The 23,929-nt window shown below is 36.6% G+C and overlaps 1 protein-coding gene across 21 annotated transcripts in view; it reads left to right on the top strand.

The window, feature by feature from the left end:
• The first annotated feature begins 639 nt into the window (after positions 1-639).
• Positions 640-23,929, top strand: part of afdna (afadin, adherens junction formation factor a) — a 162,819-nt gene continuing 139,529 nt past the window's right edge. For all 21 annotated transcript variants that reach the window (XM_073816838.1, XM_073816839.1, XM_073816841.1 and 18 more), the window contains exon 1: positions 640-971. In XM_073816838.1, the coding sequence (XP_073672939.1) occupies positions 870-971 (102 nt within the window). In that variant the 5' untranslated portion in view covers positions 640-869. The remainder of the gene's footprint in view (positions 972-23,929) is intronic.

Below are 23,929 nucleotides of genomic sequence, written 5' to 3' on the forward strand. Positions count from 1 at the left end.
ATATATATATGCAAATTCTGCCAAATTTATAAAAAAATAAATATAAAATAATATAAAATAAAAATAAATATATTATATAGACCTGATATATATATATATATATATAGATACATAAATACATAAATATTTATATATATGTATATATGGGTATACATATATAGACATATTTAGACACACACACACACACACACACACACATATATATATATATATATATATATATATATATATATATATATATATATATATATATATATATATATATATATATAATAAATAAATATATATATATATATATACAAATTCCATCAAATTTATTGCAAATAAATTTATTTACACACACACACACACACACACACGGTTGCTCATGATAGACCGGACATGGCCAATATATATATATATTATTTGAATTTCATCAAACAACATCCGCGTACACGAAAGTATTTTGAATGGAGCAGCAAGTGGCTGGCACGACAAGTTCTTTCATTATTTGTTCCTGTGCGCGTTCCCGCCAGCGTCCCTTGTGAATTTGTGTGGAATATAGGGGGCGCGCGCACAGCTCCAGACAGTCCCACCGCTTTGCCACAGGGAGCGCGCACGGAGCGCGATAAGACAAACGAGAGCTGGGAACGCGGAAACAGTACAAGCGGTTGACGATAGAGCTGAGGTGCATTAACCGGCGACTGCGGGAAAGAGCGACACTCACCACAGAAACCGCGTTCGAAAGCCCAGTTTCTGGGTGTAACAGATTCACTTTTATTTCAGGTCGTCGGATAAGAAGCCCATTTGAGTGGATAAAACCGAAGCAGTGAGGAAAAAGGCGGATTGTTTCTCTCTCCGGCTTGACTAGAATTAGTCGGGATTTGAGAATGTCGGGGAGCCGAGAGGAGGAGCGGCGGAAACTCGCCGACATCATCAACCACTGGAACGCCAACCGGCTCGACCTGTTCGAGATCAGCCAACCGACTGAGGTGAGTCCGCGGAGTCGCGAACGAGCACAGGCCGCACGCTCTCCTGACTGTCCGTTCCGCGAGATTCATTCCCCCAGCACTCGAGATGGTTATAGTAAAGAAACGTGCGCTTGATCTGTCATATATTATCTTTATTTTAACGTTTAAGTGGCTCTGGAACGGCGAAATCACGACAGGAGCTTTGTTATGACTTATCTAATGCATTTATGAGTCAGTTAATGGCAGGTTATTCCTGTGTTGAAGTAAAGCGTAAATAGTCTAGTATGAATAAAATGCGGACACTTTTAGCTGAGTCCCTGTTGCTGTTCAATACTGGCCTTTTCGTTTTCATTTACCGGGCTAAAATCGGTGCTTGCAGTTTGTAGCAGAGAGCTGCATGCAAAGCTGTCAGATTAGATCAAAGCAGCTGCATAATAGTGCTGGATGATGTTGTAGATGAATGTAATAAACGCGGTTTGTTAGGATATCCATCAATTGTCAACAGAAACTGGTCATATAAGTGATGTAACCTGAAATGCACTCATTTATTTGCACAGTGTGTGTTTTCAGGTATTTATAACGCAAGCGTCATGCACGTTGTCAATCTGGTGCATGAGAATGCATTGCTATTCTGGTTTAAATGTTAGCTAAGCATGTTTTAGATGCATCTAGTGGGATAAATTGGGTGTTTAACACGCGTTGGTTTGCATGCATATGCTTTGGCTTCTGCAGATGCATTGGATTGCACGCCAGATTTGGTAGGGAATTAGTGTTTTTAGGCGGGCAGTGCATGAATGCATTGAATGAAGGGGGTTGGGGGCAAAGCATCAGGTCGGGGGTCTTCCCTGCTGATTTACTGGAAACCTCCGTAGGCTCTGAGAATATTCTTTTGCCCTTAATAATTCATGCATAAGTGATATTAAGTCCCAGGGGCACCTGCTGATGCGACATAGTAAAAGCCTAGATTAGGTTTGTTTTGGTCTGGAGAGGGTGATTAGGAAGAAGTGGACAATGCATTAACAGAACCTCACTGAGAACCCCCTTTAAGAGCACAAACTCCTAAGATCAGCAGGAGTGCTGAAGAGCAGATGATGACGTAATCGTCTCGTCCTCCAACCAATTGTGACAGCCGATTTGCCAAGCCTGCTTCTTTTGTCACATTTTATTCACTGGCACATTGTATAACTAGAGATGTACTGATATTATTGTTTTTTTTTGTTTTTTTTTGTTTTTTTTTACTACATGCAGTATTGATTATTTTTGTTCCAGTAACCAGTGTGCAGAACCAATTTTTATATTTGCAAAACATAATGAAAATAGTGTATTTAAATATTTATATAATGTCATTTTACATATACATAAAAACTGAGATCTTTATTATTAGTTATGCCATGACCTACTGTACACAGCTGTTTTGCAATCTAAGTGGTTCCATATTTATTTCTATCTTTTTGTTTTGGGTTGTGACAAGGACTGTTAAGCTTAAATGCTTTGCATTTCTCACTTGAGATGAATGGCAATTATGTAAGGAGTCATTTATGTAAACAATCCATTAAATAAGTAGGTTACTTTACCTGTGAAATGCTGCTGTTTAAGGTGGAATGCACAGTGGCCTAATGGCATTGAAGGGTGCTTTATTTCTGGAGACATGAATGATACAGAATATCAGTAGACCAGACATTTAGTTACCGATTATCTGATAAATGATAATTTGTGCACACTCAGGCCATCCAATGAGTTGAGTTGAAATTAAATTTTGCATTACATCACTTGCTCACCAATGAATCCTTTTCAATGAATGGGTGCCATCAGAATGAGAGTCCAAACAGCTGATAAAAACATCACAATCCACAAGTAATCCACACCACTCCAGTCCACCAGTTAACATCTGCATACATCAACTTTAAGATGTTTTCAACTGATGATTATCCATAATATTAAAGCAGAGTGGCTTAGCAATAGATAGATGAAACAATGCTTTTGTAATGCTAACATGTAGCATAATTGTCTGTATTTGGTCTGGAAATGTGATCTGTTTATATCTAAGGATTAGTGTAGTAGTGCATAGATGATCTCATGCTGTGCTTTCATTGTCAGCTTTAATATAACAGTCATTTGGGATTGCGGTGTGTTTACAGATCATATTTGGAGATCCAGGGCAGACATAAAAAAATGCCTTGTTATACTTTAAATAAGCAAGTGTGTTTAACTAGCTTAGTCGTTTATTGCATGCATAATTCATCAGCTTGGTTTTCTGGGATTGTCATAGGGATTGTTTTGCATGTGGTATCTGCAATGTGGCGTCTTCCTGTTTTGCGCAACTTTTCATGTTGGAATATGCGTGCATATTCTTTATGAAGTCGGATCGCTTTCTTTAGCTCCCTGTTTTTAGAATAAATTGCTTGCGATGTTGCTCCTTTTGTAATTCGCCTTGGATAAAGTGCCTATTAAGGATTAAATGTCAATGAAACATCGCATAAACGTTAAAAATATGACAATTTAGTAAGATTACTTGAGCTTTTTAAGAAGGGTGCATCAGTTAATTGTTTGAACTGATTGGTATGTTAATAAATTTGAATCTGAAATACAAAAACCAAGCTTTTCACCAGTCGCTGCTGTGTTTTTAGAAAAATGGAGGATCAAAGATGTGCATGCCATCATTTCCTGTATCTGCATTTGTATCTTGTCCACCAAAATTTCATAGGCCTGACTGTCCCCACCCTATTGACGTCTTGTGATTCCATTCCCATGTGTCTCACACTGGCTAAGACTGGCTCTGTGACATCCGCTTTGGCAAGTGTTAGATACCCATTGCATGACTGATAGGATAAAAATGATTGTGAAGTTTAGTTGTTTCTAGGGATAAACCCATAATTGGTTTGGCTGACATTTTAAATTGATATTATGCTTTTGTTCTTTAATATAGGGTTTCCCACTGCATTTAGACATAATGAAAAACTGGACAATGTGACGCATTGGAATGAGCTTCTGGGTTTCCAATTCTAGAAGGCTTTTAATTTTAGCTAGCATTAAATTAAGAGTCTTGGTTAAGTATTATAATACTAGTAAGACTGGTTACGTCCATTATCTATTGCAATTGCTTGGTATTAGTCAAGTAAACAAGGCTGTTCCGAGGGAAGTGTTGAATGATTTAGCTGTTGGTGTGTCTAAAAGCAGAAAATGATTAAGGATTAGTTCTATGTGTGATTATCAAGCAGTTAAACACAATAATCAGTATACATTTATGCATTTGGCAGGTGCTCTTATTCAAAGTGACTTGCATTGCATTGAAGGAACAAGTTTTATCAGCTGGCAATCAAACCTGTGACCTTGGCATTGTTAGTAGCACCATGCTCTACTCTTTAAGCTAAAGGAAGATTTACTGTTGTTAAAAAAAGCTTTTGTGCATCAAAACTTGATAAGTGTTCTAGAGGCTATACCTTCGAAGAGTAAGCCTGCATATTTCACTACGAATGCATAGCTCAGGGTAAAGGTGATGTGAAATGGTAATCAAATCAGGTTTTCCCTTGTTAGTATCTTTGCTTAACCTGATTGGCTTGTTCCCAGCAGGTGAGAGTTCAGTGTCACCTGTGCACATGGGAAAATATTTGAGCGCACAGGCTTTCTCTTTTTCTTTCTCACGGTTAAAGCAATTTAACTTAATCTAGTAGTGACCATTTACACTTATTGACCGTACTAAAAATGTGTTGCGGTAGTAAAACGATACAATTCTTAATTTTTTTCATGTTATTCCACTTCAGTGCTCAAATACACACACACAGTTATGTTAAAATGCCATCTTGGCTCATTAAGTAAACATAAACAGCTGAGTAAGAAAATGCATGTGTATCAATAAATTGGATCTGTGAAGCTATTCCTCTGCTGTCTGTATCTAGAATGTTAATCAAACAATAAAAGGGGGAAAATCACTTACTGATCTTGACTGACTAACTTTAATAGCTTTAATAAAGATCAATGTGTGAATGTTTAATTCATACAGTGAAGACTATGCGGTGCTTTATCATTCAATTTCTGTATTCGCTTACTTAAATGCTACTGTTAAACATACATACTGTAGCAAAAAACAAGATTTATTTAATTTATGTCTGTTTTATTGTATTTGTATATGTTCTTATTAGTCCTAACAAAGGTAAAATAACAAAAATGACTATATCGTGATATAAATTTGTATCATTGAATAAAATTACTCATAATGTGAAAAGATTTTGGCCATATTTCCCACCCCTAGCTCATGCCCTCAAATATAGCCTTTACAAGTCTTTACAATAACAGTACGTAATTATTCATGTACTAATAGCTGAATCAAATATTACTTTAATATGTGCTAATGATGAGTTAAGGTGTGTACTAATCAAGAACTAACCTTAAATACGTGAGTCATATGAATTAATGTGACCCCAACTTGCCCCGAAGTGTTAATTAATACATCAGGCTAACTAACAAACATGTAGTCAGGTTAGTTGTTATATGAATTCATATGACTTATGTCATAGTTAGGGTTAGTTCTTAATTGCTACATTCCTTAACTCATCATTAGTTCATATTAAATTAATATTTAATTTAGGTATTAGTACAAGATTATTCATGGACTGGTATTGTAAAGAATAGCTTTTTTTATTTTTTTTCGTGACGCATGCTTTTTCACCATTTGAGTTTGGCGGGGCAATTGAGGTCAATAATAACAGTCTAATTTGCATTTATCTTTTTAGCTAACTTACCAATGTTGCAAAGATCTATATTTACCTGTATCCTAGACTGGTAGTTGCTTCTTTTTTTTTTTTTTTTTTTTTACAAAGGGGGGAGGAAATGCTCAAAAAGCAGGGTAGACACACACTACTCAAATGAGAGAATGCAGGGATTTTTAAAATTTAAATTCTAATTTAAATTACTTTTCCTGTTGTTTTATGTTTTTGTCTTGATTTTGGTTCAGTAGAAGTATCGAGATAATTTAGTTAGGTGTTGTTTTGAAGTCAAAATTTTGGTATCATGTCAACACTACACTCTTAAAAATAAAGGTTCCAATAGGGTGTTTTTGCAGTGATGCCATAGAACAGGGCTATTCAATTGGCGGCCCGCGGGCCCAATGCGGCCCGCCAATCATCTTCGTCCGGCCCGAGGGAGCAGCAGGTGGCTTGAATGGTTTTTGCACTAATTAGTTTGTCCACTAGGCGGCGGGCCAGCCAAAAAAGAAAAGCAAGAGAGCCAAGAACAACAACAATCTACCGGAGATCGCAACATCATCAATAGACGGCAGATTTGACAAGCGCTTGTAGGGCTCCAGACTGCATTTTTTCTGCCGGTGCGACTAAATTTTGTGAGCGGTCGCAATGGCGCGACCACCGCGTTATTCAACTCATAAGCGCTGCTATTTCTGTTTCATATGAGAAACATTAAACGGCAAACGAAGCGAAAGAGAAACCAAAGCGCGCCACATTTGAGCTGCGCAGCGCGGACCATTTATCAGCTCGAACCGCAACGCAAACACACTTGTCCAAGCTCAGAACAGCATCGGGAACCAAAGTTGATTTCGCGACACTGTTACTGCACAGTGCTGCGAGATCCAGTGAAAAGTGTTTGAATTCGCCCAGAATGAATTAAGGTTGCTGAAAGATCAGTGAGAATCATTCAAATTCTGCTCAGAATTCTGTTTTTAACAGCGCTGATGTACGCTATGTCAGACAACCAGAAGTCACACCAACTTAAGCAAAGTCGAATGTTTCATTATTCATTTCAGGGTTTGTACAACCTTTTGAGAGAGAAATTCAAGCACTTTTCAATGACTTTCAAGCATTTTGCACAACCATTTTAAGCACTTTAAAGCTCTTATGATCCAATTTGAATGTTATCTTGATGGCCAAAATATACTCTGTGGTAAACAAACACTTATGTAAAATTAAAAACATAAAATATCGATTATAACCAGTATATGGCAATAATAATCTGTCTATTTTATGCATATACAATTTATAGTTTATGTGAAGATTGTTTTAAAATCACCTAAATTAAAAGCTGTTATATATTTCAGAGCCTATTAAATGTTGGGCTTTCAATTCTACTGTAATGTTGAATGGACATAATTAATATGTAAAACTGAGAGAAAATTCATTTAATAGAGTCACCAGTAGCAATATTGAAATCAATACTTCATTAATAATAGGCTACTTGGTAAAAAGATGCTATTAAACACATATTTAAAAATACTTTGTTGTTTCTACCTTAATTTGGAGGTTCATTGTGAAATTATGACAGTATAAATATATAAATATGCGATTATTCATGATTAATTACAAAAAAAATGTGTGATTTTTTTTTTTTAATTGATTGACAGACAGCACCTTAACCTTTTATAGATGTTGGTGTTGGTAATATTAGTTCATTTTAGTGAAAATGCATTTCAGTGTAATTGTATAGGCCCCCTAGAAAGAGATCGGGACGGCCCCCATCCCCTTGGCCCGCTGCAAATTTCCAGTTCGATAATCCGGCCCTCAAATGGATCTAATTGAATAGCCCTGCCATAGAAGAACCATTTTTGGTTTCTCCAGATATCCTTTCAGTGATCAGTTCTTAAAAGAACCATTTTGAAGAACATTTTAATAAATCTACAGAACCTTTTTTGACTGTAAAGAACCTTTTCTGTGTTTAAAAGGTTCTGTGAATCTTCAAGGTACTTCATGGAACCATCAATACCAATAAAGAACCTTTGTTTATTTCTTGTAGTTGACATTTTGTAGAGCTTTATATCTGATATTATGTTTATGCATTGACAGTCTCTCTGCATGTTAATGCATTATGTACATATTGCTGATAACTTACTAGAGGCAGTGGCTATGCAGCATTTGAAAGCATAATAGTGTTCTTGTGTACAAACCATCATCTTGTGTAATTTTATACTTGGTGATGCTAGAGAACATCAGATGTGACCTCTTTGCAGAACAAGCGCTGCATTAGTACACAGTGCTTACTGGTGGATTATAATCACACACCGCATAATTCTGATTTCTCAGGGCATCAGAGAGTTTTTGTGTTTAATGAGGTGCACGAGCTAAGAAAATGCAACACTTTTATGGGTCTAAAAATGTTGTGTTAGAAATTATGAGGCTTGTCACCTCAACAGCGTGTGGCTCTTTGGGAAATCATCTCCATGGTGATTTCCGTGCCTTTATATGCACAATCTGAGCCTGCATTTCCTTTTTGAGGAATGTACTGCGGTCCGCACTGTAATTGCGTATGTACAAAACTCGTGAGGTTTCCCTCAGCAGTAATTTAAAAATCCTAATCCATAGTTCCCTAATCTGTGGGGATTATAATGCGCTTTTGGGTTCGGCATCAAGAATATCTGTGCTTTTTATAAGTCTTTTCAGTCTTGAACCTGTTCCCTATCTCAACACAAAACTCCTGTGAAATGGTTCAAGCACAGTGTTGATGTGTTTCCTGTTAAAACAGGAAAGTGGGGGCGAGATGTTTTTGTTTAAAATGGCCAATAGCCTTTTTAAATCACAACCTGGAAAAAAAAAATCATATTTGACATTGTGTTGTGAATGAAAGCAATAAATCAAGCAACGTCTTTTGGAAAAAAACAGATTGTTGGGAAAGAAAAGAAAAAATTAAAATGTTGCTTTTAAGAGTATATATTAATTTGGTCAAATTTTAGTTCACTAACATGTAAAAATGCTCTAAGATAAGAGACGTGGAGTAAAAATCTACAAGATTTTTTAAATCCGATTTCATGAGGTCTATAAAATATCGCTGTTTAACAATTGCCTAAATCTTTTTGCAGTTCCAAAAGTCCCAAAAGTCCAAAGTCATTTGGTGTTCATTTATTATTCAAAATCTTTTTGTGAAAAAGTCAGGGTTTATGAATCTCAGTGATTTCCTGCAGTGACGCAGATGTTCAGGTTTCGTTGAGCTTTTTGTCGACTGCGGCTGGTGTTTTTCTCTGAACCTGCAGCCGTTGACTGAGCTCCTGTGCAAAGGCTGCGTGTTGAATCATAACAAGTGGCCTCACGTGGTGCCGAGGGTGGGGTTCCTATCGGAATCATTGTATTCCACACTCATGCTTTTCCTCCTCGTACAGCGACCACATTCCACTCGCACACACATGTGCCTCACCCTCCCTCCTGCAGGAGAGCGTTTCATTTCCCAGCTACAGGCTGAAAACAGCTCATCAGCCCTGTTGTGCAAGTTCAGCATGAGAGGTTGTCAACAGAGGATATGTTTTACAAAATAGAGCTGCAAGTAGTTTGTATGTTTCAGTAATTACGTTAAAGTTACTGTTTATGTCAAAGTATCACTTCTTTCATTGCATATAGGATTTCAATTTTCATTTTAAATGAATAGTTCACCAAAAATTAAAATTTGCTGAGATGCACATGAGTTTGTTTCTTCTTAAGAACCAATTTGGAGAAATTTAGCCTCACTTGCTCACCAATGGATCCTGTGCAGTGAATGGGTGCCGTCAGAATGAGTCCAAACAGCTGATAAAAACATCACAGTAATCCAAAAGTAATGCAAATAATCCACAAACTGGATATTTGTGATAAATCAAAATTTGAATGCAATTCACCTGTCTATAATATTGCTATAATAAGCCCTGCGGATTACAAAAGCTGATTCCAAATCATCAGTACTCATCTTGCTGGACCTATCTGCAGCATTTGACACGGTAAATCACCAGATCCTTCTGTCTACCCTCTCATCGTTGGGCATCACAGGGACTTCACTTCGCTGGTTCAAATCCTATCTCTCTGGCAGGTCTTTCAGAGTGGCCTGGGGAGGGGAGGTTTCCAAAACTCATCAACTGGTCACTGGGGTTCCTCAGGGATCAGTTCTTGGACCCCTCCTCTTCTCCATATATACCACATCTCTGGGCCCCATCATACAGGCACATGGCTTCTCCTACCATTGCCATGCTGATGACACACAGCTCTATCTTTCTTTCAAACCAGATGATCCATCAGTAGCTGCAAGGATCTCTGGCTGCCTGGCGGATATCTCTGCATGGATGAAGGAACACCATCTACAGCTCAATCTAGCTAAAACTGAGCTCCTTGTCTTTCCCGTCACTCCAACTTTACAACATGACTTCTCCATCCAGTTAGGTTCATCAACAATTACCCCATCGACTTCAGCCAGAAATCTTGGTGTAATCTTTGATGACCAATTGACTTTTAAAGACCACATAGCTAAAACTGCTCGATCCTGCAGGTTTGCATTGCACAACATCAGAAAGATCAGGCCCTTCCTAACAGAGCATGCTGCACAACTCCTCGTCCAGGCCCTGGTCATTTCCAGGCTGGACTACTGCAATGCTCTTTTAGCTGGTCTTCCAGCATGTACAATCAGGCCTCTACAAATGATTCAGAATGCAGCAGCACGGCTCGTCTTCAATTAGCCCAAGAAGGCCCATGTCACACCTCTCTTCATATCCCTGCACTGGCTACCGGTTACGGCTCGCATCAAATTCAAGACACTGATGCTGGCCTATAGGACAGCCACCGGCTCATCACCTGCCTGCCTCCATTCACTACTACGCATCTACACTCCCTCCAGAAGTCTGAGATCCTCTAGTGAAAGACGCCTTATTGTACCACCACAGAGAGGCACGAAATCACTTTCCAAAACATTCTCCTTCAACGTCCCTGCCTGGTGGAATGATCTTCCCACCCCCATCCGGAACGCAGACTCCATTACTGTCTTCAAGCGACTGCTGAAAACCCATCTTTTTCGACACTATCTGACTCAATAAAAAAAAAAAAAAAAAATTCTTTTCCTCTCTTTCCTGATCTTCCCTTCTAGCCCGTACTCATCTAACAACGCCTGTCATATGGTATTTTTGAGCACTTCCTATGTTGATCTGCCTCCTTAGGATGAATCACTTGTTGTATTCCCAATTGTAATCAGATCTGAGTCAGGAGAGAAATATACACAGATCAAGCACCGGTTACAATCCAAAACCATTCTAAACCAATATGTTGGTGGATTTTGATGTGAAAGGACAACAAGCAATGAACTTTTTCACTGGAGGAACTGTTATTATGGATTATAGACTGGTATTTTGGCCAAAAGCGATGGTTTAACGTTTAAACACCTTGAAGGCATGGTTCACCCAAAAATTGTGAAATCTGTCCTCATTTTCTCACCCTCAGGTTGTTCTGAACCTGTATGACTTTCTTTCTTGTGTTGAACACAAACCAAAGAATGATTTTAAAGAATGATAGTAATTTACACTACCAGTCAAAAGTTTTTGAACAGTAAGAATGTTAACGTTTTTTTTTTTAAAGAAGTCTCTTTTGCTCACCAAGCCTGCATTTATTTGATCCAAAGTACAGTACAATTTTGAAATATTTTCTATTTAAGCATTATTGCTCCAGTCACATGATCGTTCAGAAATCATTCTAATATTCTGATTTGCTGCTCAAAAAACTTGTATTATTATTATGTTGAAAACAGCTGAGTAGAAATTTTTTCAGGTTTCTTTGATGAATAGAAAGTTCAGAAGAACAGCATTTATCTGAAATAGGTTTTTTGTAACTTAAATGTCTTTATCATCAATTATGATCAGTTTAAAGCATCCTGCTAAATAAAAGTATTAACTTCTATAGGCCTATTTTCCTTCCCAAAAATATACTGACTCCAAGCTTTTGAATGCTATAGTGTATAATGTTGCAAAAGATTTCTGTTTTGTTAATAATAATAAATGTTTCTTGAACGGGAAATCAGCATATTAGAATGATTTCTGAAGGATCATGTGACCCTGAAAACTGGAGTTATGATGCTAAAAAATTTAGCTTTGATCACAGGAATACATTTCATATTAAAATATATTCAAATAGAAGGCAGTTGTTTTAAATAAAAAAACAATTTCAGTGTTTTACTGTTTTTACTGTACTTTGTATAAAATAAATGCATTCTTGGTGAGCAAAAGAGACTTTTTTAAAAAACATTTAAAAATCTTACAGTTTAAAAACTTTTGACTGGTAGTGTATAATAATCAGACTTGCACTAATTAGTGCTCGCACATCTTTTTGGATATAAAATGGACTACAAGTAGTAAGTCAGATGCAGTATATTATTATTATTATTATTATTATTATTATTTTTTTTTTTTTAGCAGTTGTTCCTGGCATATAATGCATCACCCATCCACCTAGTCCAAGATCAAGGCACCTAGATTTCCTTCATCCACCCATTGACTTTGATCCTGTTGTTTTTGAGAGGTGGTTCTGCGGCCTGTGCACACAAACGCCTTATTGTCACTGTGCTGAATGGCTGTCGTTAGACTCGATGGATGTCCTGTGAATGGGAGGTCTGATCCCAACCCTAGCCTTGGCCTGTCAGTCTCTATTAATCTCCCGGGAGGCCCCGATGGTCAGTCAGTGGCCGCTTCAGGGCTGACCTGATTGGCCATCATTCTATTCAACAAACACCCTTTGTGCGCAGTCCCTCTGTCCTTGTGCGTGTATGTGTGTGTGTGTGTGTGTGTGTGTGTGTGTAGTCACACACAGGTGACCTCACAGGATCAGACAGCTTTTCAAAGCTGTTGACTTGTCTGTTTACGCTGTTCTTTCCAACATGCCTTATCATCAATTTACAAACACAGACAGCAGTTTTTTTAATGTGTTTATTTCAGTTAATTCTCTGTTTCTATTCCCCAGAGTCACTAAATATCCTTGGGCATCAAATATCGGATTTTGTTGCAGAATGTTTCTCAAATCATGAGAGGAAGTCTCTCATGGTATTGTTTTGAGTTCTTAGTGTTGAGAAATCCGACCTATCACACCCTCCTGAAGTCTATTTCTAAAGTGCAAATGTTCCTCAAAGCTTAGCCAAATATTTTGCGGCGTGTTGCACATTTTGGAATGTATCATTTGTTGTTACACTATGCGTGTGTCCTCCCATGACCATAAAAAACTCTCTTTCAGTTGGCGTGCAGGCTGGAACGTCTTGTCCAAGAGCTCTGGACCGTTCTTGAAGCCTGTTCTTATTTACTGCACTTTTTTTTTTTTCTTTGGTACCAACAGTTACAGAAAGTACTGTGGCGATGCAATGGTACAGTTGTGTATTGGTAATGTGTGACCCTGGACCAATATATTCAATGTGTGACCCTTAGCAATAGCAATAGCCAGATATTATTAATATGAAGATTTTTTTTTTTTATTTCCTACCGTAAATATATTATAATTTTATTAGTAATATGCATTGCTAAGGACTTCATTTTGACAATTTTAAAAGCACTTTTCTCAATATTTAGATTTTTTTGCACCCTCAAATTCCAGATTTTCAAATAGTTGTATCTAGGCCAATTGTCCTATCCTAACAAACCATACCTCAATGGAAAGCTTTTTTTATTCAGCTTTTTTAGACCCTTATGACTGGTTATTGGTCCAGGATCCAGGATTTTCCCTTATTTCTTATGTTGAAATTGAAAAAAAAATTGTGCTTTCAAACAATTAATCGCTTGACAGCAATTTTATCTCTTATTTCTTATTTTATAAGAAATGTTTTAGTTTCATAAAATTAAACATTTTTTTTTACAGAAAAAAAAAAAACATTTTTTTAAAATTTATTTATTTATTTAATTATTAGGGATGCACCGAAATGAAATTCTTGGCCGAAGCCGAAGCCGAATAATAATGAAATGCTTGGCCGAAGGCCGAAGGCCGAATACCGAACGCGGTGTTTCCCTTTTTTTTTCCATTTATTTTGCCAATTTTTTCACCATTACAATAATTAAATAGTAAAAATTTGCTTTTTACTATTTTGCATTGCTTTTCAGAGAAATAAAATAACAAAAATACAATTTCAAAATATTTATTTAACACTGAACTAGTTTTTAATATTAATATTTTTACTAGAAATTAATATTAAAGTTTCAAAGAATAAATCAAATATATTAATTTAACCAATTGTTATCAATCAAATATTTTATTAATTAAATGACATATACATACATACATATTTTTTAAATTGTTTACATTTTTATAACACATTATCTTGTGGATCCATCAGTTCACATTTACAACTCTATGCGTTTCTCTTCCAGCAGGAGGCGCTGTCAGAATAATATTACACAAAGCAGCGCAGCAAATGACTTTGAAACGTGCAGCGCTCATATTTATTCAATGGATAGCCTTTTGAAGTTTCATCGCAATTCTTGTCTTTCAGTCCCCACATTTAAGAAATCATAATTAAGACTTTCTTAGCCCCTAAATAAAACTGCAGTCATCAATGAAAATTAAGAGCTTTAAGTCTTTCAAAAAACAAACCTTTTCTTTTTCTTTTATTTTTTTCCCACCATGTTCAGGGCACAAGAAAAATATTAAGGGGACTAAATTAATATCAGCATATAAAGTATAATCGCCTCGTATTGTCTCTGAGAGAATGCAGATGCTGAAAGCACTGTCAGTTTTCACTTTCACTTTCACATACAGTATAGCGCAGTTTTCACGTTGCTTGTGTGATATCCATTGGCTCACCTCCATGGTTTAAAACATAAATATTTATAAAAATACAGTATAAAGAAAGGACAAATCTTTAAAATATTGTGACGTAACACCAACGTAAAGCCATTGTTTTTCACTCACTGAAAGCTATATCTGTCTCTTTCTCTGCTCTCATCACTGGCTGCCCGCACGACTGCAGACACACCCCTCTTGAAACTTCGGCATTACATGTTTTGCAAATCGCTATCCGTGGGTCTTTCTCTCAGATATACAGTACTGATATACGTCCACACCGCAGACGTGTTGCTTCAGACAAGCACGCGCAGGCTGCGGTTTCTGTTTGCGTCAACATACTGTTTCGGCTGAGTTGTTTCGGTGATAAAAGTCTTTCGGCCGAACACCGAAAATGCCCTTTTGGGCCATTTTCGGCCGAACATTTTCGGTGGCCGAATATTCGGTGAATCCCTATTAATTATTATTTTTTAATGATTTATATACCAAGATTTGCCATGGTGCAGCTGTGTATTGGTAATATCATGTTACTATTTCTTTCCCTTAATTTTTAAAGTTAAAATTAAAAAAAAAGTTTTTTGTTTATAATAATATGTGTGTGTACTACTGTTTATTTATTGTGTGTGTATATATAAATTAGGGGTGGGCATAGATTAATTTTTTTACATGTTACACCGTACTTTTATTTTGACAGGTTGCCGTGAAATTTCTGTGTCATACAGTATGATATGATGCTAGTTTTCTCAAATGAAACGGTAAAAGTGACACTCACAGCAGTTTTGGAGATTGAGTTGATCTGTTCATGTGAGATGCAAATGCCAAAAATTACCGGGAGCGTCACGTGTGTTTCAGTATGCGTGTAGTGAAGGCTCGTCTCCATCATTCATACATACAGCTAGGCAAACGGAACATATCGGATTCATATTAAAACGGTCTTTTTGCATTTCAGTTTTCACATACACTAGTCCATATCGCGATTTGAATTAAGTGACAGACCAACATTTGATTTATGAATCCAAAAAACGACGAATTTACGTGGCATTTCGCTATAGTAGATTCGGTTTTTATGAATGGAGGACGACGCGACCCCATCTGTGTTTTGGCGGAGGAGACGTAAACGCGCGACCATATTCTATAGTCTTCGGTATACATCCGCGTTAAACTATCAAGGTGAAAGTCGTCATATCTTGCGTAGTTTAGACCCAGCTCCCAACCCAAATTTGAGAATAGATTAACGGCGATATTTTTTATCGCACGATAAGAGTCTCACGTTAACGCAGCACGTTAATGCCCACCACCACTAATATAAATACATATGCATGTGTATATATATTTAGAAAAATGTTTTGTTTATATATTAAAAATATTTATATATAATATCAATTATGTGAATATAAATATATATACATGGAAAATATTTACAAAATATATGCTGTATGTGTGTGTACATTTATTTATAGATCAAGATTTTGAGATAGTACTTCAAGTTACCATGGTATAACCGTGCTAATACATTCTTTTTCAGTATGATTTATAATATTGTGTGCTCGCTGTGCTGTCATGTCCTTAATAGAGAGATTTTTGTACCGATTAAAATTTAATCCAAATATAATTAAAGTAAAATGAAATGTTGGTGAGATTAGTCATAATGTCAAATAAGTAGGTTGATGGGAATAAGCCTTTTTCCTCACATAATTAAGGAAAACGAAGCGTGTGGAAATTCCATGTTTGAGGCACACATAGGCCCCTTTTCATTGTTCTGGAATGTTCCACACTTTCAACTTATTCAGTGACACTCAGAGCCCGTTTTATTTTCTGTGTGTTCAGACTCATTAGCTCTGAACGTCCTCACTCGGTCGAAATAGGGTGTGCGTTCACCACCCATTGTGTAAGTTCATTCACGCTCCTCGTAAGACTGTGATTGTATATTATCTTGGAAACTGCGAGTCGTAGTGTTCCTGTCCATAGTTCAGCACAATAGAACTTTACATTTGGTTGGACTAAGGAATGTTACATCATAGAATGTGTGGCTATGACATCATTGCAGCTTGTTGAAAAGTTCATGGTACGGCGCAGTGGCTGCATTATTACTTCAGCGCTGTTTCGAGTACAAAATAGTGATTTCTCAGAGCACAATCAGGCCGTATCGTATCGGCTGATATCGTTGTTGTAATGCATGTTGCACTGAGAATGCTCTTTATTGTGCAGTTTTGATAGCTGATCCTACAGCCTCATTCAGCAGCACATGGGTGCATTTTAAACTTAAACATGCATGCAAGAATATTTAAATTCATATTTTATATTCAGTATCTTGTCTTGTATTAGTTTGGATAATTTTATTAAATACAATACCATTTTTTTTTTTAAAGAAGTCTCTTCTGCTCACCAAGTCTGCATTTATTTGATCTAAAATACACCAAAAGCATTAATATTGTGAAATATTTTTACTATTTAAAATAACTGCTTTCTATTTGAAAACATCTAAATTTCTACATTTTCAACATCATTACACCAGTCTTCAGTGTCACATGATCCTTCAGAAAATTCTCAATTTTTTTAAAGGATTCTTTAATGAATAAGAAGATCCAAAGATCAGCATTTATCTGATATAAAGGCTTTTGTAACATTATTTGTAACATTTTTTTTTTTTTTTTGGCAAAGACATTGTAGAAATTAAAAATGATGCTTTGAATTGATCAAAAGTGATGATAAAGACATTTATAATGTTACAAAAGATTTCTATTTCAGATAACCTGAAAGTTTCAACATAATGGAGTAATGATGCTAAAAATTCATCTTTGAAATCACAGGAATAAATTACATTTTAAAATATTCATAATGAAAACAGATATTTCAAATGGTAAAAATATTTCAAAGTTTTACTGTTTTTGCTGCACTTTGAATCAAATAAATGCAGGCTTGGTGAGCAGAAGAGACTTCTTTAAAAACATAAAAAAATTTACTGTTCAAAAACTTTTGACTGGTAGTGTATTTTATTAAATATCTAATAAATCTGATTAAATACTAGCTAATTTGAGGATTCTTTCAGCGAAGAATATGAGAATTCAGTCTGGCCGTGCATACAAGCAAAAAAAAAAAAAATAAAACACGCTTAGACCTCAGCACTCGTAATCTCTGCTGAATTATGGGGCCCGAGCTCGGCTGCTGAGAGGGGTTGAGGGAAAATGACCACAGCGTCAGCTCTCTGTTTGTGTTGGACAGAGGAGATAAGCACAGCCATCCTGTGAGTGTGTGTGTGTGTTGGCCTTATGATAACACTGGAATGAGAGTTCAACCACAGCAGAAAGGCCTCCTGCTCTCATGGGACGGAGAACGGGGACGGCCCTGTCAGCTACTCGCTGTCTGAAAAGTACTCTGCTAAATCACAGCCCAGGAAACGCCTAATAACTGATGGTTTAGACCAGCGTGGAACAACCACAGGGCTCAGAGAGGATGTTCTGTTTCCCGAATCGCCTCATTTGGCTCTTAAATGCGTTTTGGATCTCAGTTGGAAAAAATGGACTAACTTTTTGTGACGCAACAAGTTTCCAGTGACAACTGCATTTGTAGGGCTGCACTATTAGTTGAAATAAAACTAGCTTAGATATGGCTGCTATTTACAGGGTTTGTACAAGGTGCTTGAATTAATTTAATTTTTTTTTAAAGCTTAGAAAACCCTTGAGAATAGCAATATTCCTGAAGAGGTATTTGAAAAGAGCTTGAATTATTGAAAGACAGTGTATCTATGAAATAAGTGTTTAATTTTGTCAATAGGCACGTATCTTTTTTATGCAGAATTAACGCAATTTAAAAAGACTTCTACTTTTTTGCTTATTTCTGTTAATGTCAGAAAACAATCGAGCTAAGTAAGTAGTAGTACTGACAGTGTCATGTGAACATGGCTGAAGATGCGAAAAGAGGAACAGATTAACCAAATCAATTGAGTCATTTACATAGGAAGCGCTCTGATTCAAACTCATGGCTTCAATCATTTATTTCAAGCGATTTACTAGCAAAAACCAGATCAAATTAAAAGAGCCATTCATTTTCTAATTTCAGCATCACTTGTAACGATTTTAAAAAGCACGTAGTGATGGGTGAAATGAAGCTTTTTGAAACGCAGAATCACTATTTTGAGACACTACAATCAGACGCGTATCGCAATTCATTAGTTTCAGATCGGGACTTCAAATCGCGTAATGCAAATTGTTTGATTTAGATTGGAACTTCAATCATTTGATTCAAGTCGGGACTTTGAAACACGTATTGCAAATCTTTTGATTTGGATCGGAGGGGTTTTCAAATTAGATCAGAACCTCAGAGTGTGGATTGTGAATAATTTAATTTAGAATTTTTTTATTTAATTTTATTTTTTTTAATTCTGTAACTTTAAAAAAAATGACAAAGTGTACACTTTTAAAAAGTACTTTGGGTACTTAAAAAAAAAAAAAAAAAAAGCTTTTTGTCCCCTCTCCACAATAGCCATGGCCTCAACTCCATCTGCAATCCACTAATAATAACAAGTAGCAAATTATGGTTTTAGCAGGCTGTGGCATAAACTAAAGGTAGGGCTTTGTAGGATTTGTTTAATTTTCATTTGATTAAAAGAAAACTAATGTTCTATGCCTTGAAATATATAACAGTATTTTTGGAAAAGTAATGTTTTTTTTTTCTAATAAAATCAATGAATTAAAGATGATTTTGGTTATTAAAATGTAATTAAACCATTAAAATAGAATCCAGGATAGAAAACACAGAATATGGTCAAATAAAGCTGAATTTGAGTGACAAATAAAATGTATTTCATAGGGCCCTAAAAATGTTAATTTTGTTAAACTTTTAATAAATTGCTCTTAGATTGTAAGTTTCATGATTTCAATTAATTATACATGCTTTTTGATTTATAAAATGTAATTTAGCCATTAAAACAGAGTCCAGAAAATTTTAAATTGGAAAAATCATGGACAATGATTTTAATAAGTCCCACCTTGAATTACTTTTTAATTTTGAAGAAGTTAATACAGAAAAAAAAATCCTGAAAGAAAAAATATTTCTTCTCCATATGTGAATACCACCCTTTTATTTTTATTGTCATGGTTTCATGCAAACACTGGATGTTTTATATCTGTGTTTAATGTATGCAGACCACCATGAGGCCAATAAACAGTCTCAACTTGTGTTTTAGTCCATTAACATTTTTTGAAGCTTAACACCAGCCTGAATCTGCAGATCTTTTTCTCAGCATTGTAACACGGCTGTACCTGAGCGGAGCAAGTGCTTTCTTTGGCAGTCGTCCGGGCCTTTCCGTTGTAGCTCTCCACCCCACCAGGGCCCCGAGCCGGGGGGACATTACCTACGGAGAGCAATAATATTGTAACAAGTAGACAATGCATGTATGGGAGATGACCTCTGCAGGAGAGAGTTTCCAAGTACAACACCGCCCCTCAGATGTTTATTGAACTAGACAGCGATTTCGGCCCCAGAGAACGTCTTTTGACATGAAAGGCGGCTCCTCCCTGCACAGATGTCTTCACTTCATCTGTTTCTGTTTATGAAACCTGCTCTGCCCAATCTGAAATCACACGTATGGATGTTACAAGAATGACGTGCGCGCCATCTCGGGCTACAGATGCTGGGATAGACGGTTCGTCTGGGTGGCTTTTGCGGGTTGGTGGTAGCTGTAGGTGCGGCGGTGCGGATGGCTCGGTATCTGATGGGCCTCTGTACGCTGTCTGGTTCTGGTGGGTGGTGTAGAGCTTGGCGTGAACCTTGGGGGAAATCCTGCTCGAAAAAATCACTTCCATATGGCACGGGCAGTCTGGCTTCTACGGACAAGCGGGGAAGGAGGTGTTGGATTGGTTTTGCTGTTGAGATGCATTTATGAAGAGTGTTGTTTGTTTATAAACTATTTAAAGTGACCAGTAGGCACACCCTCGGTGTGTGGCTTGAATTCCCCTCTTTAACCATCGCGTCCATTCACTCTAGTGCCAGTGTGTGGCCTTAATGAAAGTTTAAACAAGTCTAGAGTTTCACCTTATTGCAAAGTTTCACCGTTTAGTCACATACTGTGTGTTAATGTTGCTTAAACAAGGCTTTGAAATGAAAATATGGATGTGAAGGGATGGGAAAACTAATCATTGAAACTGTTACCTGATAAATTGTGAATTAATCAGACGTAACTGGATGCATCAGCAATTTTTTTTCCCTTATGTACAAGTCCGTTCAAGGCAGATGTAATTGGACTGTGTGCTGTTACATAATTTAGAGGCCTTGATGTGTGTGTGTGTGTGTGACAAGTTAAACCTGATACTGTTGTTTGCATGGACACACATACTCCCACACACTTTTGGATCTGTCAAACCTATGAGTTACACAAGTCCCACAGGTTTTCCAGAATGCAAAAAGATATTATCATTATTTACTCTCTATTTCTTATGAATGCTGAGATATTCTGAGAACTTTCTTACTAAGAAGTTGTTTATGCTTACACAAGCTGCATTTATCTGATTAAAAATCTATTCAAAACAGTAATATTGTGAAATATTTTTACAATTTAAAATGACCGTTTTCTTTTTTAATGTATTTTAAAATGTAATTTATTACTGTAACGCAAAGCTGAATTTTCAGTCACCTGATCCTTCAGAAATCATTATAATATGTGACCCTGAACCACAAAACCAAAATATACACGTGGAATGCACACACTTTCCATTGATGTATGGTTTGTTAGGATAGGACAACATTTGGCTGAGATACAACTTTTTGAAAAACTGGAATCTGAGGGTGCAAAAAAATCTAAATATTGAGAAAATCACCTTTAAAGTTGTCCAAATGAAGTTCTTAGCAATGCATATTACGAATCAAAATTAAGTTTAGATGTAGTTACGGTAGAAAATGTACAAAATATCTTCATGGAACATGATCTTTACTTAATATCCTAATGATTTTTGGCATCAAAGAAAAATCGATCATTTTGACATAGTGTATTTTTGGCTATTGCTACAAATTTACCCGTTTTGTGCTCTAGGGTCACATGTGTTTGAAGAAGGACCTGAGCCATTACTGGGTGGGTTGTTTTGACTTGAGCCAGTAAGCAACCACCTAGAAACCACCCAGACCCCTGATATTGTGATGTATTCCACCAGTGAAGCCCGTTTTAGAAAGCACGTTTTGTTCCTGTCTTATAGAGAGTGTTTGTCCCAGTTGGCTGTCATTTGCTCGGACTGTTAGACAGAGCTGAATGGTGTCCTGTGAAAAACAATCAGTGGTTTCTGTCAGGCCCTGCTATTCTCGCTGTGCACCATTTAGATAGATGGCAACTTTCTTTGGCACAGGCTTCTCTAAATGGTGTTTGGGGGGTTAATTTCGAGGGACAGACTAAATGCTTTTAAGGGCTTGCTAAGGCTTGCATTGCTTATACTTAGAGTTATAACTTTCATATTGCAGTCTGTTAAGTATTTAACCTTTCAACCTTTAATGCATTCACTGATGAAAAAAGTAAAAACAGCTCTGAAATATTATAATTTAGGATAACGCTTTTCTGTTTGAATATACACTACCAGTCAAAAGTTTTTGAACAGTAAGATTTTTAATGTTTTTTTTTTTTTTTAAGAAGTCTCTTCTGCTCACCAAGGCTGCATTTATCCGAAGTACAGCAAAACAGTAACATTTTGAAATATTTTTACTGTTTAAAATAAGTTTTGTATTGAAATATATTTTAAAATGTAATTTATTCCTGTGATTTCAAAACAGTCACACGATTCGGAAAATGGGAATTGGGTCGCATTTAACTGACAGTGTAAACGGGGCCTAAATGCAGGCTTGGTGAACAAAAGAGACTTCTTTAAAAAACATTACAAATCTGTTCAAAAACTTTTGACTAGTGTATCTTAAAATGTACTATATTCCTGTGATGGCAAAGCTGATTTTTCAGCAGCAATTTCTTTAGTCTTCAGTGTCACATGATTATTCATAAATCTTTAAAAAGACTCAAATTTGAATCAGTCTGCAGTCACTGAAACTCACTTACTAAACTGCAAGATATCATTACTTAAGTGATGTCTGTATCAAAACAAAGCAGATTTTGTGTATTCAAAGCATGTGAACCTTTAATTAGCCTCATTTACTGACTGGTTATTCATATGCTGACGTGTTTGTTTCTAGATGATTTGAATAAAAAAAAGACATTGATATACATGTATGTGATCTTTCCTAGAACCATCTAGACAGCTACACCTTGTTTTATAGCTGCATTTACATGACGTAACGCCCATGATTTCGCGTTGACTGTATTTCCCGGAGTGTGTCATTTTCTTGTCTGATTATCCCTTGTCCAGTCACACCACAGGTTGGTGTTTTTTCAGCTGTAATGGTATGGTATGTCTTTAACAGGATTTTATGGGAGGGATCCTTGTTCCCTCTCATGACTCATGGCTGAATTGCAAGTGTCAAGGGGGGAAAAAAAACTCCCACTCTGTGATCGGTCGGGCATTTAAATCTTCTGCCACTTAACCGTCGGATTTTATTTAACTGCCTGGGACTATTTCCTCCCCTCAATTTACTGCCAGTTTGAGCTGAAGGGGCAGTTCTCATCAAGTCCAGTGGCCTTGTGGGAAGATTTCAGGACCGGTAAATTACTCCAGCTCAGGAGACAGTAAATGGTGCAGCACCCTCGTGATCGCTCCGGTTACAATGCTACTACTGTACTGTCATGGCCTAACCTTGGTCCACCCATTTATAAACGCACCTGTCGTCACGGTTAAGTATTTGGCATCTTAGATTTGTGACACTGCAGTTGTTGAGGCAATAAATAACACCTACCTCTGGTAACTTACCAATGCAGACTGAAAATGAAAGAATGGACATTGTGTTAAAACACAAAGATATCAATTATTGATTTGTGTGTTATTAAAAGGTTCTGTTGTGAAATGTGCGTACATAATTTTACACAGACACTGTATGTAGTCATGCAATGTTCACCATTATTAAATATTTACTTGGAAAGATGCTTTCATTATGCTGTGCTACTCCTACTGAGCACTAGCGCCTTTAACAACGGGAGGGGCGGGTGTGAGACGAAGGACATGAATCCATGGGAGATGACAACTTGCGTCTGGAATTAGTTACGGACACTGATGGGAAACATGTCCATTATCAGAAATGCTGTCATCGGCTTTGAGACAAAGTCTCAAAAGTGTTTTTCTAAAGCTGCTTAATTGTTGTCGGTTTTGCTCTAGACGTTTTTGGCTTTCTGTTTAACTACGTGACTTTTCTGTTGACTATCACTGTGTGATTTTTAACCAAGTACACTACCAGTCAACAGGTTTTGAACAGTAAGATTTGACATTTTTTTTGAAAAATGTTGTGAAATATTTTTACTCTTTAAAATGACTGCTTTCTATTAGAATATATTTTAAAATGTAGTTTATTCCTGTGATCAAAGATACATTTTCAGCATCATTACTCCAGTCTTCAGTGTCACACGATCGCTCAGAAATCATTGTA

Source organism: Garra rufa, chromosome 13 (assembly GCF_049309525.1).
Source record: "Garra rufa chromosome 13, GarRuf1.0, whole genome shotgun sequence".
Taxonomy (NCBI): domain Eukaryota; kingdom Metazoa; phylum Chordata; class Actinopteri; order Cypriniformes; family Cyprinidae; genus Garra; species Garra rufa.